Source organism: Rhinolophus sinicus, chromosome 1, assembly GCF_057876585.1.
Source record: "Rhinolophus sinicus isolate RSI-liver-muscle chromosome 1, RSI-T2T, whole genome shotgun sequence".
Taxonomy (NCBI): domain Eukaryota; kingdom Metazoa; phylum Chordata; class Mammalia; order Chiroptera; family Rhinolophidae; genus Rhinolophus; species Rhinolophus sinicus.
Window position 1 is genome coordinate 8,509,569 of NC_142501.1, and position 17,649 is coordinate 8,527,217.

Below are 17,649 nucleotides of genomic sequence, written 5' to 3' on the forward strand. Positions count from 1 at the left end.
CTCCCATTCAGCCTGGTCCCGGCTGCTAGGCCTGCAGCAGGGAGGGGGGCTCCCACCAGCATCCAGACAGGGACCACCGCGGGCCTTTCCCTGTGCGGCACCTCCAGGCTGGACTGGCAGTGAGAGGCGGCATGGAGGGGTGAGTCTTCAGGCACCGGGTTGAGGGGGGGCGGCTGTGTGGCAGCAGGCAAGCCCCTACCCCTCTCAGGGCCTATGAAGGGCTGGAGGATGGGGGCTCTGGGATCTGCCTGGGCAGAGATTCTCCAAGGGTCTCCCCAAAGTGGGTTCTGAGGAAGGTAGTGTATGGGAGTTCACAGCCCTCTGAGCCCTGGACACTTGTCTCTCAGAGATCTGTCCCCCCATCTGTCTACTTGGCCCACCTTTAGCCTCAGCGTCACCACAGAATGCAGAATGCCACCAGTCCCAAAGCTAGGGCTGGACCCTGGGACCCCAAGGAGACTGAAAAACAGATGGTGACAAAGCAGTGAGCGGAAATGGAGGAGGTTCACAGTGGGGAACCGGCCCAGGCATCAGGAAAGGCTGCTCAAGGACCCTGACCAAGCTGAAAACAAGGAAGAGCTGGGTGTCGCTGGTGGCAGGAGGGAGCTCTGTGCTTGTGGGGGAGCCAACAAGGGCTGATACCAAAGAATCTGAGCAGATTCCTGTTGAGGAATCGGGGGCTGGGATCTCCTGCCACAGGCAGTGAGGAGATGTTGGAGGGGTGGCAGCAGGGCTGTCAGGGCCCATTGCATTTTGGAAAGTTCCCTTTGGTGGTTGGTGGTGTGCAGAACATCAGGGAGGCTGAGACCCACTGTGGCAGCGGTCCGCCGAGCCAGCCACAGGCAGTGGCTGTAATTGTGACGTGAAGAGGTCCAACTGGGTGATGGATGGATGGATGGATGGATGAGTGGGTGGGGCTGGCTGTACAGGTGGGTGGACAGGCAGGTAAGTGGATAGACCTTATTCAGAGCGCAGCCCCAAACCCATACCCTCAGCTCTCCCATCTCGGTCCAGGCCAGCTAGGTGGCACTAAGAGGAAAGGAGGACAATGGGAATAAACAGGAGAGGAGACCTGAGCTGCTGGCTCACCTGTCAGTGTGGCTTTGACTGCCATTAAGGCTCTTTAAGGTTCTAGGAGCCCACACTACCTGGTCCCCCAAGTTTTGTCTGGGCCAAAGTCTTCCCCTCTGACTGCCAGGCTGTCTTCTCGAGGTGGGTGCCATTCTGCTTCCTGCCACTATAGGGTTAGTGCTGCATCTGTCAGGACTGGCTGCTTCTGTCTCCACCACCAACCTCACACTGGGAGGTCCAGGCCTCCCCCTAGACCCAGAGCCTCACCACAGCCCGGGCACAGACTGAGCCCCAAGGCCTCACTGAGCCACTGGGCAGACGGCCAAAGGGATGCGACAGGTTGTCCTTCTGAGCCTCAGTTTCTTCCAGTGTCCAACAGGGCTAACAATAGATCCTTTGCTGCATGGGGGCACAGGTGTGAGGCTCAGGGCAATGACATCTTCCCTGGGGCAAAGGGGCTCAGCGAGTGGACCCTGTGCAACACTTGCTCCTGTGAACAGGCCCTCCCTCTCTCTCCCAGGCCCCAGAGTGTCTCCTTGGTCCTACTGCTTTCTCTACTGCTGCCACTGGGCCCACCTTGGCACACAGCCGCCCAACGATGCCCACAGATCTGTGTCTGCGACAATTCCAGGCGGCATGTGGCCTGCCGGCACCAGAACCTCACTGAGGTGCCCCATGCCATCCCTGAGGTCAGCAGGGCGAGGGGGTGGGGAGTGGGGACAGCAGGAGGAGCCTGAGCTGGCACAGAAGATCTGCCACTGCCTAGGTGGGAGACCTTGGAAAGTCACCTTTCCTCTCTAAGCCTCAGTCTTCACATCTATAAAATGGGAATGCTAACCAACAGCAGGGAGACGATCTATTTAAAATCCCATGTGGCTGAAACACGTAGGTGACCTACAGCTACATATTGAGTTAATTACAGATCCTTTGGCAGAAAACTGGGGACATACTGGAGTAAGCGATGGTCTCTGCCCTATGGAGTCAAGAACTAGTGGGGAAGAAAGTAAATGGACAGTGATAATTCAGTGTGAAAAGTGCCAGAGGAGGGGATGCCCAAGTAGCTGGGGTGGAAGGCTTCCTGGAGGAGATGTCAGGGAGCAGGGTAGAGAGAAGGAGGGGATGAAGCGTGTTCTAGGGGAGGAAACTTAGCAAGGGGCACAGGTCATAGTCCTGTGGCTCAGCCCTGCTCCGCCCTCCTCACTCAGATGACCCAGCGGCTGGACCTCCAGGGCAATATGCTGAAGGTGATCCCTCCAGCTGCCTTCCAGGACCTGCCTTATCTGACCCACCTGGACCTGCAGCACTGCCAGGTGGAGCTGGTAGCTGAGGGTGCCTTCCGTGGCCTGGGCCGCCTGCTTTTCCTCAACCTGGCCTCCAACCGCCTGAGCGTGCTGCCACAGGAGGCACTGGATGGGCTGGGCTCGCTGCGGCGGCTGGAGTTGGAGAAAAACATGCTGGAGGAGCTGCGGCCGGGGACGTTTGGGGCCCTGGGCGCGCTGTCCACGCTGAACTTGGCCCACAACGCCCTCGTCTACCTGCCCGCCATGGCCTTCCAGGGGCTGATGCGCGCCCGCTGGCTGCAGCTGGCCCACAACGCGCTCAGCGTGCTGGCCCCGGAGGCCCTGGCTGGCCTGCCCGCCCTGCGCCGGCTCAGCCTGCACCACAACGAGCTGCAGGCCCTGCCGGGGCCGGCCTTGTCCCAGGCTGGCAGCCTGGCCCGCCTTGAGCTGGGCCACAACCCATTCACCTACGCGGGTGAGGAGGACGGGCTGGCGCTGCCGGGCCTGCGCGAGCTGATGCTGGACCACGGGGCCCTGCAGGCCCTGGACCCCAGGGCTTTTGCCCACTGCCCACGCCTGCACACCCTGGACCTCCGCGGGAACCAGCTGGACACTCTGCCGCCGCTGCAGGGCCCGGGGCAGCTACGCCGGCTGTGGCTGCAGGGGAACCCACTGTGGTGTGGGTGCCAGGCCCGGCCACTGCTCGAGTGGCTGGCACGGGCGCGTGTGCGCTCCGACGCTGCGTGCAGGGGACCCCTGCGCCTGCGAGGCGAGGCCCTGGACGCCCTGCGGCCCTCAGACCTGCGCTGCCCGGGAGACACAGCGGAGGAGGACGAGGGGGAGGAGCTCGCGGCCCCCGGAAGGCCTCGCTCCCCGCCCGGAGCCCCTGACGGAGAGGATGGGGCTCAGCCCTGCCCGCGGCCCTGCGTATGCGTCTCTGAGTCTCGCCACAGCGGCTGCGAGGGCCGAGGCCTGCAGACTGTGCCCCGCGGCTTCCCCAACGACACTCAGCTCCTGGACCTGAGGCACAACCACTTCCCAGTGGTGCCTCGAGAGGCCTTCCCGGGCCTGAGCCACCTGGTGTCACTGCACCTGCAGCACTGCGGAATCTCGGGGCTGGAGGCAGGCGCTCTGGCGGGGCTGGGCAGCCTGCTCTACCTCTACCTCTCCGACAACCAGCTCTCGGGCCTCAGCGCTGCCGCCCTCGGAGGGGCCCCCAGCCTTGGCTACCTATACCTGGAGCGCAACCACTTCCTGCAGGTGCCAGGGGCCGCCCTGCGGGCCCTGCCCGGCCTCTTCTCCTTGCACCTGCAGGACAACGCTCTGGGCCGCCTGGCACCTGGGGACCTGGCAGGCGTGCAGGCCTTGCGCTGGCTCTACCTGAGTGGGAACCGTATCACCCAAGTGTCCCCCGGGGCACTGGGCTCTGTTCGGGAGCTGGAGAAGCTGCACCTTGACAGGAACCAGCTGCGAGAGGTGCCCACTGCGGCCTTGGAGGGGCTGCCTGCCCTCCTGGAGCTGCAGCTCTCGGGGAACCCGCTCAGGGCCCTGCAGGATGGGGCCTTCCAGCCCGTGGGCCAGTCGCTGCAGCACCTCTTCCTGAACAGCAGCGGTCTGGAGCAGGTAGGTACAGAGGGGTGGAGGGTTGGGGGTGGCAGCGAGGCCCTGCCCTATGCAGCAAGGTTCATTCAACAACCAGTGCTGCACCCACAGTGCCAGGCTGAGGCTGGGCATGGGGACCGGGAGAGAAGCAGGGTACACCTGCCCTCAGGGAGCTCAGGTGTGGGCGACAGAGCAGGCGAAATCCAGTGCCACACACAGAGGCCTGCCAGGGAGGCTACTGCAGGAGCATGGGGGAGGGACAAACTTGGATCCAAGGGTCACCTACTTTGAGGGCAGGGCTGGAGCCCCCAGAGGCTTTGCCTTTGTTGGCGGGGAGGTGTTTCAGGCAAAACAGAAAGAACCGTGAACTGGGGATCCAGGTGACTTGCAAATAGCAAGTGCTTTGGCATGAGATCAATCTGTTCACACCCCAGCACTGCCCTGCCTGCCTGGGCCATTTTGGGTGCCCCACTCCCCTTCTGCTCTGGGAGCATGGGCCTTCCTTCCTGGCCTGACAGGAGCTCACATCAGGACCTGGCAACTCCTTGCAGGTTGCTCCAGGGGCCTTCTCAGGCCTGGGGCCCCGGCTCCGGAGCCTACACCTGCAGAAGAACCAGCTGCAGGCCCTGCCCTCCCTGTCTGGTCTCAGCCAGCTGGAGCTGGTTGACCTCAGCGGCAATCCCTTCCTCTGTGACTGCCAGCTGCTCCCACTTCACAGGTGAGCACTCCCCACCCTGGTCCCCTAGCTGGGGACCCACAGCTGCTCTCAGTCAATCCCCACCATCTCTCCAGTTCACCATGTCTGCCCAGCTAAGCAGCTTTGGGGGGCAGAGTCCCGCCAGGGACTACCCTTCCTGGGGGGAGTCAGCATGCTTGGGCTTGCGATGGAATTCTCAAGAGTCCCTCTTCCATAGAGCAGGGATGAGACCCGCCCAGCCAGTGGGGTGAGATCTCATCAGCATGCATGGGCACTTTACACAGTTACATGAGAAAGCAACAAGGATCCCAGAGCTGGAGTCCCACAGCCCCAGCTGAAACCCAGCTCTGTCTGGCTCTGACTTGGCCACGTGACCTGTCTGTGCAGGTCCCTCATCTGTGAAGGGGATGATTGTGTCCACCTCAGGGCAGTGGCTTGAAGAATTACATTGAATCAGTTACATGTACAGATTGGTTTGAACAGTGTCTGAATCATCAGCCCTCTGTAACTTTGTCATTATTACTACCCATTGTTACAGAGAAGGGATTTGAGGTTGGAAGGGACTTGCTCAGGGTCACGTAACCGGGGAGCAGCCAAGCCCGGGCTCACTGCAGAGTCCGCTCTCACACACTAGACTCCATTGGCTCAAACTGGCGAGGACACCCGCGTGCTCCTCAGGAAAGCTCAGCTCAGTGTGTTCCCCAAACTCTCATCTCAGGTGGCTCACTGGGCTGAACCTGCACGTGGGGGCCACCTGTGCTGCCCCTCCCAGTGCCCTTGGCCAGAGGGTGAAGGCTGCAACTGCTGTCTTTGAGGCCTGCCCGGGCTGGGCTGCCAGGAAGGCCAAGCGGACACCCGGTGCCAGGAGAGCCCGTATGAAGGGAAGACGCCGGGGAACAGACAAGGTTGGTCATGGGGCAGGTGCCGGGAGGCCTCAGTGGGTGGTCAGAGTCCAAAGCCCTAGGGTAGCAGGGCCGACTCCTCTGGTCCAAGTTTCAGGTGGTTCTAGATCTGGGCAGTAACGCTGGTGCTTCTCTGTTCAGCCCTGTCCATCCCCTCTCCTCACCTCCTGGGCTGGGCCCTGTGGGTCTGTAGGGCCTCCATCTTTCACGCTATTTCATCCTGTGGCACAGTGGCCTTTCTGATAAGCCACAGCATACTGGACCCGCTGTGTCCATGAAATCAATCCCTCTGCTACCATATTTGCTGGATCACTGTTGACTCAGCCATTTCCTACCGTGACCTCATGGGCCTCACTCATCTGTGGGACGGGAAGAGTAGTTTGCGCGTGTTGGTGACGCCTCCCACTACTTGTCAGCCACAGGTTGGACTCCACTCTGTGTCATTTCACCACCCCCTTGACGTTATGTCAACCATCCTGACAAATCCATTCACACTTGGAAGCTCAGCTGTAGCAAAATCTCACAGCATATTAGAGAATGGTAGGACCTGGGAGCCCCCCTTGGTGGGAGCACGTGCTGTGTGGTGAGGGCACATGGGGGTTCCATGAGGGAGAGGCCAGTCCTTAGAGGGAACATGAGAACAGAACAAGTGAACACTGGGTGGAGAGAGTGCTCTGCCTGCCTCTGGACCCAGTTTGAAGATGTGGGGTACATGAGGACCATTCGATAGCATAGCAGTTCCCTAGGGCTGCCGGAAGGAAGTAGCACAAACTGGGTGTCTTCGAACAACAGAGATTTATTGTCTCACTGTTCTGAAGGTTAGAAGTCTAAAATCAAGGTAGGACCATGCTCCCTGATGGCTCTAGGGGAGGCCTTTCCTGCCCCGTCCAGGTTCTGGTGGCCCCAGCTGTTCCTTGACTTGTGACAGCACAACTCCAATCTCTGCCTGTCTTCATATGGCATCTCCATGTCTTTTCACATCATCTTCCAGTGATGTGTGTGCCCCAATTCCCCTTCCCATGAGGACACAAGTCATACTGGATGAGGGCCCACCCCAATGACCTCATTTTAACTTGATTACCTGTGTGAAGATCCTGTGTAAATAAGGTCTCATTCTGAGGTGTATCTTCTTTGGAGGGACATAATTCAACCCGTAACTGTGTTCCTTGTGGGAGTGAGGAAGGAACCCCTAAGAAGTCCCCAAGCTGAAGGTGAATTCTGCTTCAGAAGCAAGACCCGGAACTAGTGTTAGCAACAGCAATATTCCCATCAGCTAACACTTGGGTGGCACTTCCTGCCAGGCGGGCATTGTGCTCACAGCACCAGTATTTTCTTCCTGTGTCAACCTTGGTGGGGGGCTCACGTGCACCGTGAGCTTGGCTCAGGAGCAGCTCCAATGGGTCCACCTCCAGGTCAGAGTTTAGTTCAAAGGGAAGTCCCCTACCCCCACCACAGTTTGGTGGCTGTGGCAGGAAGTGCAACATCCCAGACCCAGACATTGCATTCAGCCACCTTTTTGGACATGGAGGTATTACACCGAATGGCAGCCCTGGAGTTCTAGGTTTTTCGTTTTTTTTGGTCAACGTGGCAGTTTCCTCCCAGGAACAGAATTGGAGGGTAAGCGCCCTGAGTGCTGGCAGGGATTTCTGGACTGGGTGGGGGTGCTGGACCATGCACGGCTCTCTTCTTTTGAGGCCCCAACCTCATGATGTCTGGCATGTGTAAAATGTTGAATGCTGAGTGAATGAAAAGTAGGGGTGATTAATATGGTCGAGCAACCGGGGGTTAATCCCGCCTGTGAATTTAAGCAACCAAATTACTAGACCTTAACGAGTCTTCCTTCTCATCGGTAAAAATGAAGTCAACAGGTACCGTGCAGACCTACTGTGATGAAATAAGCTATGGGAATGTGTGTAAACCAGTGCCCAGCATGAGGCTGTCATAAACGGCAGTTCCCCAGCTTCCAGGTCCTTGGGTCTAGAGCTGCGGGTGTAGACTGGTGACAGGAAAGCCTCCCTCAAGTGTTTGGATTTGGTCTGAGCTACCCCACCCCACCCCTGCAGGTCAAACAGCAGCAGCAGGGAGCCCAAGGGTTCTTTAGGGTGCTGGCTCCCAGCCAGCAGCGCCCCTCCTTGTGAGTAGGCCGTTAGTGCCATCTGAGGGCAGTTACGCACAAGGCTCATTCTGTCTCGAGTGATAATGTCCCCAAGTACTTCCGTCTGTGACAAATCAAAATGACCTTTAGATCCCAGCAATACAAGTTATGTACACTTTCATGTCATACACACGCCTGGCGCCGACCTTATGCTGGCCCTTTGGGGGGCTCAGGGGCTCGGGGGAAGCGACTGGAGGAAATAAGGACAAGACATGAGGATGTTATGGAGACGCGCTCACAAGATGACAGGCGATTCTTTATTCTCTCCATGTGTGAGCTCACTTCATAATTGCTCCTATGAGGCAGCATATCAGAATAGTCCACTGCAGGAAACAGAAACCTGACGATTGAACTTAAGTAAGCGATTTAATTCTCATTGTCTTGGGGAGGTCACTCCAGCTCGGGCTTTGTGCCCATGGTGCCTGTGGGCACTTTTTCATTCAGGAAGAAGGGACTAACGGCCAAATGCCATACAAGCTGTTTTCCTAGAAGGTTTAGTCGGAACTGGACCCCTTAACTGCGAAGGAATGGGGATGACGAGTCATCTGGGCACAGAACCCTCAACAGAAGCCGGGCTCCTGAAGCAGGCCCAGGACCCAGGACCTGAGAGCATACCCAGGCCACCTTCCTCCTCGGGGGCTGAGGCCACAGCCCTGCCACCGCCCGTCTGCAGCGTGAGACATGCCCTTGCTCTTCACGGTGGCCCTAACCTGGTCACTTCCTGGAGAATTCAGGCTGCAGCAAAGGCAGCTTTCTGGGTTCAGCACCATGTGGGGCTGCCTAGTGCCTTCAGCAAAGGAGAGCGGATCAAGTTCTCTCTGGACGGCAAACTGGCTCCCCTAGGGCTGGTCACCCCACTTCTGGGACGACACCAAACAGCCCATGTCCTGAGCAAATCCACAGCCCGGCTCACAGAGAAGGCACCTGGACACCCACACCAGCACAGCTGCAGCCCTTAAAGGTCAACACGGGGACCCACCCAGCAGTTCTGTTCTCCACCCAAAAATATGGGAGGAAAGAAAAGGGCCGAGGACTGCAGGCTGCCTCCACCTTAGGTTCCAGAAAGAAGGATTAGTGAAGAGAAGCTTGATCAGAGACGAGTTTCAAAGGAGACTGAGGAAAAGTAAAGCTGCAATTTGGGCCAGTACTAGGTGAACTTCTAGAATGTGATTTCGGAGAGGAGAGAGGAAATCTGTTAAGGATTTAGTGGTTTGAAGAGTCAAGGAGCCGGGAAGTGTGTCCCACTGCCCCTTCTTCCTTCCTCTAGCTCCTGCAGGGAGGGCCACTTCAGCCAGCAGGGCTGACGGCTCCCCTGTCACAGCCCCAGGCTCAGGCAGGGCTATACCTGATGCTGACTAACAGGAGGGGAGCGAGAAGGGCAGGTCCCAGCTGAGCTGGCCTCTGCAGCAGGTTAAGCTCAATGCTGGCGACAGGCTCCCTCAGCTGGGGCCTCCATGCTGGGGCCGCACTCACCTTCCACTCCTGCCCGCCCCACAGGCCTCACCAAGTGGCACAGGGGCTGGGATGATCTTTCCCTCCCTAGGCCCCTGCAAGCCCCCCAACCCAAGGAGCAGACCCCACCTCTGCTCCACTGTTCTTTTTAGAAATGGGGGTCAGTGCTCATGCCAACAGAGAAAACAGGTCAAGGCCACCTCACCAGGTATGGAGAAATAACCCCACAGCCTGGTAACTGCTTCTCAGAGCTGGGTGCCTGTATGGGGTCCCCGAACCTCCCTAGGGTGCCAGGAGGAACAGAGTACCAACCCAGGAGACAGAGGCCACTCCACTTGGTTAAATCTTTCGGCAAAGGCTGTAAACATCACACCAGTCACTACTGTCGCCCCTCCGGAGCTGCTGCAGGCTTTACGACTTGCTTGGGCATCTGTGCACGCATGTGCACTCTCTCCACTGTCTCGAGTGTGACGGGGTGGGGGAGGTGCAGCCCCCATCCCCTGGCAACTGAGGGGTGTGGAGGGAGGCTACTGGAAGGGAGAGCTTCCGGAACTCTAGCTGGAGAGGGAGTCGCTCAGACCAGTGTGGGGGCCTCAGGCAGTCCCAAAGGAGGGCTGAGGCCACAGGGCAGGTCAAAGGAGAGCCCGGGGCTGGTCCTTCCTTCCATGCCAGGCCCTCCCAGCACCAGGCAGAATTTATGCAAAAAGGTTGTCTCCAAACTGCAGCTGGGTGGCAGGGTGGGGCTGGCTTCCCGCGAGGTGGCCAGGCTGGCAGCAGGGCAGGCTCAGTCGTCTGTCTCCTGTTTGATGTTCTCAATGGAAACAGGCAGCTCTGGACTGGGTGCCTTGTCAGGCGTGGGCGCGTCCACATGCTCTTCCTTCACGCGCACGGCGATGACTAAAGGGGGGTGGGAGGGCCGGGAGAAGAGCGACTGAGGGCACAGAGCTGGGGAGGGTGTGGGGGCTCGGGATCTGGCTTCCTACAGAGGGGCCCTGGTGTGGGGGGAGTACCTCCGTGGGGCAGGCAGCAGAAGGCTCAGGGTTCTATCACACGCCACCAGGCAAACTGTGCCAGAGACACTGGCACCTGCCCACCTGCTGCCCTGCGTAGCACATGGGGGTGGGGGGCAGACACAGGGGCCAGGCTGGAGCTGCTTGGCTCCATATGGAATTGGGGTGGATGTTTGGGAAGCTCTTCAGGCCTAGTGGTCTGAGAAGGACTACTTGGTGCCAGGAAATTCCCTTCAAACTTGACTCGACTCTTCTGTGCCCAGGTGGGGAAGCAGAGGGGCCGCCCCTGAGCCCTGGAGCCTGGGGCCTCTTACTCTCATCAGGAACGGGCTCCGATGCAGTCCTGCCTGCAGCCGGCGGCTCCTCATCCAGCAGTGCCTTCTTGGACCCCTGTTTCAGGGGCCGGGTCTTGGTCGGTGGTATTCTTTTCCCTTTGAATAAAAACAGAATTAAAGCCAGCATTAGGGTTGTATCCACGTGAAGCTCAAAGGCTGGGTCTCATCCAGCGATACCAATTGGGGGAATTAGACTAAACTTCTGACATTACCCCTCAGGGCCGTGCGCCCCGAGGCTCAGAGCTGTCCACACGCTCACACGATCAGGGAGCGTGTCCGCTTCCTCTGTCCTGTTCAGGGACACACTCTTCTCTGCGTGGTGCATGTCATGGAGACCACCTCACAGTCACCGGCCCGCAGTTCCGGAGAATGTTCTGCCTCCCCCACTCCCCGCTGCTCTCCAACCTGCTGCCCCCTGAGCTGAGCCCGCGCTGGGCTCAGGACCTGAGAAGAATGGGGCCCTGCCCAGGGAAATGACCCCGAAGCTTGGTGACTGCCCTCGTCCCCCTCTCGGGGTCACGAGGTGGCTCTGGGGAGCAGCAGGGCTTCCTCCCACGGGGCAGCAGGGATGGGGCCCCCCACTTCTCTCTGTCAGATGTAACCTCTTGTCTTTTCCTCAGCGTCCTGACCACTGCCAGAGACGGGGGGACTCCCTGTTATGCTCTGGAGACACAGGCTGCTGGCCCAGGGGGCCAAAGGCAAGGGGAGGAGACAGAGACACCAGGAAGGCACTACCTAAGTGACAGGTCCCCGCTCTGCTCCAGGGACACAGGCCCAGCTGATCACAGGCCCCACACCAGCCACGGCTGCTTTACAGCACCACTTACTTTTCTTCCCAAACTGTTTCTTTTTCTTCTTCGTGGCCTCTTTGGCCTTCAGAGGTGTGGTTGGCTCTGCGGTTGAATGAGGACAAGAGGTGAGGAGAGAGTTCTGAGAGGACCCAGGGTACAGACACAGCCGAGACCCTGGCCTGCCCCTCACTAACCTCCCTTATACACGGGACACCCCGAGAAGGAAAACTCAAGTTGGGCCATGAGAGTGGGGGAGGGAGCTGGGGGAATGACCGGAGAACAGCTGTCCCTTCTTCCCACCCTCGTCACCAGGGCTGCTCAGAGGGACCTGGGTAGTTTACCTGGGTGCACAAGGGCACACGAGCATATGACAGAGTGGGCAAGATCAAGGAAGGAGCTCTGCAGGCCAGAGGGAGAGGGAGACAGACAGGTCAGGAGCAAGGGCCACTCTTTACTTAGAGGTGGTCCAGGAGATTTCTCGATCTCATGCCAAAGAATGAGGTGGGCACGGGACGGGGGAAGTGGTTGGCAGGAAGGAGAAAGCAAAGGAAAGTCAAGAGCCCCTTAAGGCTGCAGGAGCCCAGACCTGTGGCCACTGGCGGCTGGAGCTGGTAGCCGGTGAGCTCGCACCAGCCGACAGGGTAGATGTCCGGTGACTCACAGTCCACCCACTGGTCGTACTCGCTGTCCCAGCCATCGAAGTGGATGCTGAGAAGCCGATGGACCACCCGCCGTACGGTGGCCACGCAGATGAGCCGGGGCTCCATCAGGTCCACGGCCTCCAGCTTCATGCCCACCTTGAAGCCGTGGTTGGGGCAGTCCTGGGGAGGGGGAAGGCAGTGAGCGAGCCAGCCAGCTCCGAGCCACAGTGGTTCTTTGTTCCCAGCACCAGCCCCCATGGCATAGGGACAGGTGAAACTGTGGGGCACAGTGTCTACGCTGGAGTTGGGACCTCTCCCCGGGAGTGGCTGGTCTCAGCAGCAGGGACTCGCTGACAGTGGGCAGGGTCCCGAGGCCGCCCCAGGCCCCGTGCACCCTCAGCCCCCTCACCATGTTAAAGAGTCTCGAGGGAGCAGCTTTGGACTTGGTCTTCTCCAAGTAGGTGTCCCAGTTGAAAGTCTGTGTGTCGTATCCTGGGGGAGCAGAAAGCACAGATGCGGGAGGGAGAGGCGGGGAGGGGAGAGGGGGTCCAGGAAGGAGCGCACCGCCAAGGGGCACCTGCAGTCTGGTCGGGGCAGCCTAACCTTTTGGGGGTGTGAGCTCAATGTCATTCTTTTGGCAGAAGGTGGCTGGGAAGATGGCGTGGGAGGAGGCGTGGTAACAGAACCAGTCCGAGCCATCTGTGGAGGGCCCCCCATCCACACAGATCATCAGGTAGCCATCCAGGAGAACCTAGAGGGTGGGGGCGGGGCAGGCAGAGAGCATGGTATCACAAGCTGCACCCCGACCCCAGGGCAAGGTGGCTCTGGTGGGGACACAAGGTCATGTGTTGAACTGGAGCTAGATCTCAGCTTCCCCGAGCTGCTCCAGAGCTCTTCACTTCTGTAACCCCTGCTTGTGAGGTAACTGACCTTGCCCACTGGACAGTAAACACTGTGCTACATAGAAGGTCCTACGTCTGTCTTTTTGCCACTGTGTTCTCAGTGGTGAGCACACGGGCCCAGCCTGGGGATTTGCCAGGTGGACAAATCAGCACGTCCCCCAGGAGGGCCAAAGTCATTTGCTCCTCAGGCTGCAGCAATAATGGGGACGGTTTGCAGCATTCAGCCCGCCTGGGGCTTTCGGTGAGGCCAGCACTCAAAGGAGATGGCATGTGGTGGTGTGAAGGCCCCCAGTGAGGTGATGGGGTGGGGCCAATACCTGATACGGGACACATTCAGGCCAGGTGTTCAACAAACACCTGCCCAGTGCACCTCAGACCCTAACACGACAGCAGATTCTGAGCAGGGAGCAGGTAAGACCCCTCTTCGCAAAGATCAGGTGCTCCAGGGGCAGCCGGTGGGTGTTGGGAAGGTGGGATGGACGTGGAGTGCAGCTCTGCACTGTCTCCACCCTGAGAAAGCCACTTGGAGGCTGGAAGCAGCCTGGCTCACCTTGCAGATGGTCGCCACGCAGATGTTGCCCAGATTCAGGGGATCGATGGCCTCCAGTTTCATCCCCTCCTCGAACCACCCGCCTTCGGTGTAGACAGCTCGAACCTTAAAGGAACGGGGCAATTGGGGAAGATGGGCCGGCCCAGGCCTGGGAAGGAAATGGGGAGGGAAAGGGGCAACCCAGGGAGGCTAAGGCCTGGAATGGACCCACGGCCAAGGGGAAAAGTGGCCAAGGGCTGTGCCTCACCTTCTTGAACAGGTAAGGAACAGCATCACAGTAGATTTTCCGGAAAGTGGGATGGTGGGCCATGTCGCTGCGCCTCTCTTTGGGGAGGTGGCAGAGGGAGTAAGGGAAAGAAGGGCGTCGAAAGCTGCTAATAGGGCCAGCTCCACTCCTTTCCCAGGTAAGTGGAGGCTGCCCTGCACATGCTCTAATCTGTATCTCAGCCTCCCACCCCTGCCTAGACTAGAAGACAGAAACATCAGGAGCTCTCTGTAGGTAGGAACTATTCAGCCCTTAAGACCCAGACTCTTCCCATGTGACAAGGTTCAAATCAGTTTTACCTCTTACAAGCTGAGCGACTTTGGTCAACCTGTCTGACCCCCCAGCACCGCCCCCTGCAGGGTGGAGATGATCACCTGACCACACAGCGTTGTGGGGTGCAGAGATGCTCCCACTTAGGCCTTGGGGCAGCTGAGCCTGGGGTCCCGCTGGCCTGGGGCTCTGCTAACCTGACAGCTTGATGCCATGGCCAACACGCCGTGACCAACCCACTGGGTGGATCAGAGGGCTCCACATGTGGCACCAGAAGTCGTCATCACTGTCGCCATCCTCGTAGAGGAGCCGCAGACGACCCCCAATCACCGTGTCTACCACGGCCATGCGGGTCCGTGACACCTGGGACTTGTCCACCACCTCCAGCCGCATGCCCTGCCGAAAGGGGTACTTCATGCTTTCCACCATCTACAACGTGAGAACACAGGCCTGCCGTGAGCACGGGGCCCTCATGCCCCCCCTTGCTGCTCTCTCTTACAAGTGACCAGAAGACAGGGAAGGTGGTGGAACCGGTCTAAACACCAAGTCAAACCTGGCCCCCAAGTCCCTAGAATGATATTGAGGGAAGGCACACAGCTTACCATGTGTGCACTCAAACCCCAATAAGAGCCTGATGGGAATTACAAAGCCCTCTGCAGTCAGGTGGCCCATTAGTGCCAGAGCTGAGCCTCGAACCCTGGCCTGGTGTCCAGCCTGTGCTTTCAGGGATCTCTGATCCACACTCCCCTCCCTCCCGGCCCCCTGCTGGGGGCACAGAGAATGAAGTCCCCTTTGTGTCCATATGTCTATTCCCGCTCTGGCCTTACTGGGCTGCTGCTCTGAACAGCTTTCATAGCATCTCAGCAGCAATGCCTGCCCCTCGGATCCAGCCAGGACGGTGACCAAGAGGCCCACAAGCGGCTCTAGAGAGTGCTGATGATGGGCAAGGGTGAGGGCAGGAGGCTGGTGCTGTGATTGGTGCTGTCCTGCGGTGGAGGACCTGGTTCAGTGAGCTCTGCTGGCTGAGGGAGAACCAGCCCCAGCTGTGCAATTTCACAGCCCACCAGAAGGGGGAGCGTCTCAGAGATCACAAGCGGCCCCCAGGAAAGAGGACACAGCCCTCCACCAGACAGACCCTCAACCCTCTGCTCAAGGGCGGAACCCACCCCAACACTGACTGCCTGACTGGCCCATTTGGGAGAGTGGGAGACCCACAATGAGGCCTGGGTTGGGGTCCCTCTGAGCCGCCGCCCTCACCTAGCCTCTCCTGACACATTCCTTGCCTCTGTACCCACTGGAACTTGAGCTCTAAGGACAGAAGCTAGGCTCGGTTTGATTCATTTCTACATTCTCAGCTCTTAGCACAGAACTAGGCAGAGTTAGTGCTCAGTTAATGTTTTTTCTCAACAACGAACAAAACACATGCACGTACCCCTGACCTTGACTGATAGGTCACTGATTCAAAACACATTCCCAAGCACTTACCACACTGCAGGCATCAAAGGGCATTTAAAACTCCCTCCACAAACCCACCCCCTTTTATTCTCACCATCCCCCTAATCTTCAGAGGCAGCTGCTTTTGTGTCCCCTCCAGTGTGCACACAGGACGGGTACATGACAGGTAGTCAACGTGTACTTGCTGGCTGGTTCGCATGGAAGCCTGTTCTGCCACCCAGGAGCAAACCCCTTCTAATTTAAGCAGAAGATGGGCCACCTTGATACCCATAGTGGCCGGCACCACCCACAGTCATCTGCCTCATCTTAAAACAAGGGCCAGCTGAGAAAGTAAATGACCATCCTTAAAGGCAAAGCTGTCAGCTATGCAAAGCACCATGGGAAATGTAGGAGCAAAAGCTTACAGTTTTGTTGGAAAGAGAATATGAAAAGATAATTAACAACATATAAACAGCAAACAAGGTGTACCCAGTAAGTTTAAATGAGGGAAAAAATCACTTCTGCTTCGGGAAAAAAAGCCAGAGAACGCTTCTGTGAGGTGCCTGAACCATCCCTTGATGGCCGAAGGCCAGCTCTCCACCAGCTCAGGCCCACGGCGGCAACCTTTCACCTGGTGACCGTTGCCGTGGGTGAGAGGGCCTCAACTTCCACTCCATCCTTATTTTCCACTGACTTCCATACCATGCACGCCCTACCCATCAAGGTAGAATCCAAACGCCATTTTCTCCACAAAGCCTTCCTTGACGCCCGTTCTTCCTGAGGCCACAGGCCAGTTCAGTTTCACGTCATGGCAGCACCTGCCCTCATCCCCCTGCTGTGACACCCAGGGCTACACGGGACCCACCTCTGAGCACCCAGCTCAGGAGACTTCAGGTCTCCTGTGTGAGGCACCTGTGTGAGCGAGCCCCACAGCAGGAGGGCTGGCATACAGAGGGGGACACTGAGTCTTCACAGTGGACCCTTGCGAGACCTTCGAATTTTTACCATGTGTATGACTTTTCAGGTCAAAGAACGAAATAACAAAATAATTTCTCCCCCCCTTTCTTCCGCCTCCGCTCCCCCCCCCCACTCCGGTTCAAGCCGTTGTTTCTCAGTCTAGTTGTGTAGGACACAGCTGCCTGGTCCATGCTGGTGTTACGAGCCTTGCCCCTCCCCCAGGCTGAGGCAGTCAACCGGCCCCGAAATAATTTTTAAAAATTACAATTAAATGCCACACAAGTGGTTCTGAAGCACGTCCCTGGTTCAGAACCGAGGCTGTTTTACAATTATTTATGCACACGACTTTGTTTCCTCTGCCAGACTGAAGAGTCCTAGATGGCAGGGTCTCTATTCTCTGTATTCCCACAGTGCCTTGTATACAACAAGCACTTAATAAAATCTACTGAATGAATGCTCCTGAAAAATGCTTTAAGCACAGGTAAGGACCTAGAAGAGCAACTGGTCCATGTGACTGGTCAGTCTGGGTGGGGAGGGCGCTGATTTTAGGCTGGGAGGCAGGTGGCAACCGCCATCCTTCCTTGGGAAACATGGAGCCACTACAGACTGTTCCGCAAGGAAGTCTTAGAACAAATACTCCAACGACCAGCACAAAGCCACAAAGTGGGAGGGGGGACAGGAAGGAGATCAGGGAAGAGCCCAAAGTGCTCACTGCTGGACCTTGATGTGGAAATCCACGGGAAGCGTCCTGGAGCCCACCAGCCGTTTCATCAGGTAGCCCTTCCAGTCGGTGAACTTGGCGTGGATGGCTGCAGGGACAGGAGCAGATTCCGCTTACACAGACTGACAACACCCCACCCCCAACAGAGGGCGCCAGAGCCACCCAGAGACCGCAGAAGGGATGGGACAAGTTATTTCTGCCCACCCCGGCCAGCAATCACCTCATCCTATAAAACCCAGCTCCACAACCTGGACCTGCCGCGGGGCGTCGGGGACGAGGAGGCAGGTGGGTTCTGTCCTGGCCTACCCGGAGGCACAGCCCCCCTCCTACTCACTCCGTGGGGGCACCAGGATCTTGCTGTTGATGGCACACCAGCCAATGGGGTGGACATCCACGGTTCCCAGATTGCACCAGAAGTCATGGCTGGCGTCGTTTTCAAAGCCTTCATACCGGAGCAGCACTCGGTACCCTGGAAGGAGGAAAAGAGCCAGCCCCAGTGAGGGAGAGAGGGCGGGAAGGGTGGGGAAAGGCATGGTCTGCGGCCTTCCCTCTTCTCCGGCCGAAACCGGACTTGTCGCTGCCAATCCCATGAACGCCTCCAGGCAGTGGGGGTG

At 58.3% G+C, this 17,649-nt stretch overlaps 2 protein-coding genes across 4 annotated transcripts in view; one reads left to right on the forward strand and one right to left on the reverse strand.

Annotated features, from left to right (window-relative positions):
- On the forward strand, window positions 1-10,628 carry CHADL (chondroadherin like). Its single transcript, XM_019734520.3, has 6 exons — window positions 1-139; window positions 1,592-1,760; window positions 2,277-3,974; window positions 4,505-4,671; window positions 5,369-5,555; window positions 10,433-10,628. Exons 1-6 carry the CDS (start codon window positions 132-134, stop codon window positions 10,457-10,459), a joined length of 2,256 nt encoding a protein of 751 aa, XP_019590079.3. The 5' UTR covers window positions 1-131; the 3' UTR covers window positions 10,460-10,628.
- Window positions 7,927-17,649, reverse strand: part of L3MBTL2 (L3MBTL histone methyl-lysine binding protein 2) — a 21,486-nt gene continuing 11,763 nt past the window's right edge. For 2 of the 3 annotated variants that reach the window (XM_074326456.2, XM_088796308.1), the window contains 11 exons: window positions 17,370-17,504; window positions 17,035-17,123; window positions 14,121-14,352; window positions 13,636-13,712; window positions 13,389-13,493; window positions 12,540-12,687; window positions 12,346-12,428; window positions 11,882-12,116; window positions 11,332-11,397; window positions 10,484-10,600; window positions 8,055-10,056 (listed from right to left, as the gene is read on the reverse strand). In XM_074326456.2, the coding sequence (XP_074182557.1) occupies window positions 9,944-10,056; window positions 10,484-10,600; window positions 11,332-11,397; window positions 11,882-12,116; window positions 12,346-12,428; window positions 12,540-12,687; window positions 13,389-13,493; window positions 13,636-13,712; window positions 14,121-14,352; window positions 17,035-17,123; window positions 17,370-17,504 (1,400 nt within the window). In that variant the 3' untranslated portion in view covers window positions 8,055-9,943. Of the gene's footprint in view, window positions 10,057-10,483; window positions 10,601-11,331; window positions 11,398-11,881; window positions 12,117-12,345; window positions 12,429-12,539; window positions 12,688-13,388; window positions 13,494-13,635; window positions 13,713-14,120; window positions 14,353-17,034; window positions 17,124-17,369; window positions 17,505-17,649 lie in introns of all 3 variants that reach the window. The other variant, XM_019734521.3, reaches the window with a different exon arrangement.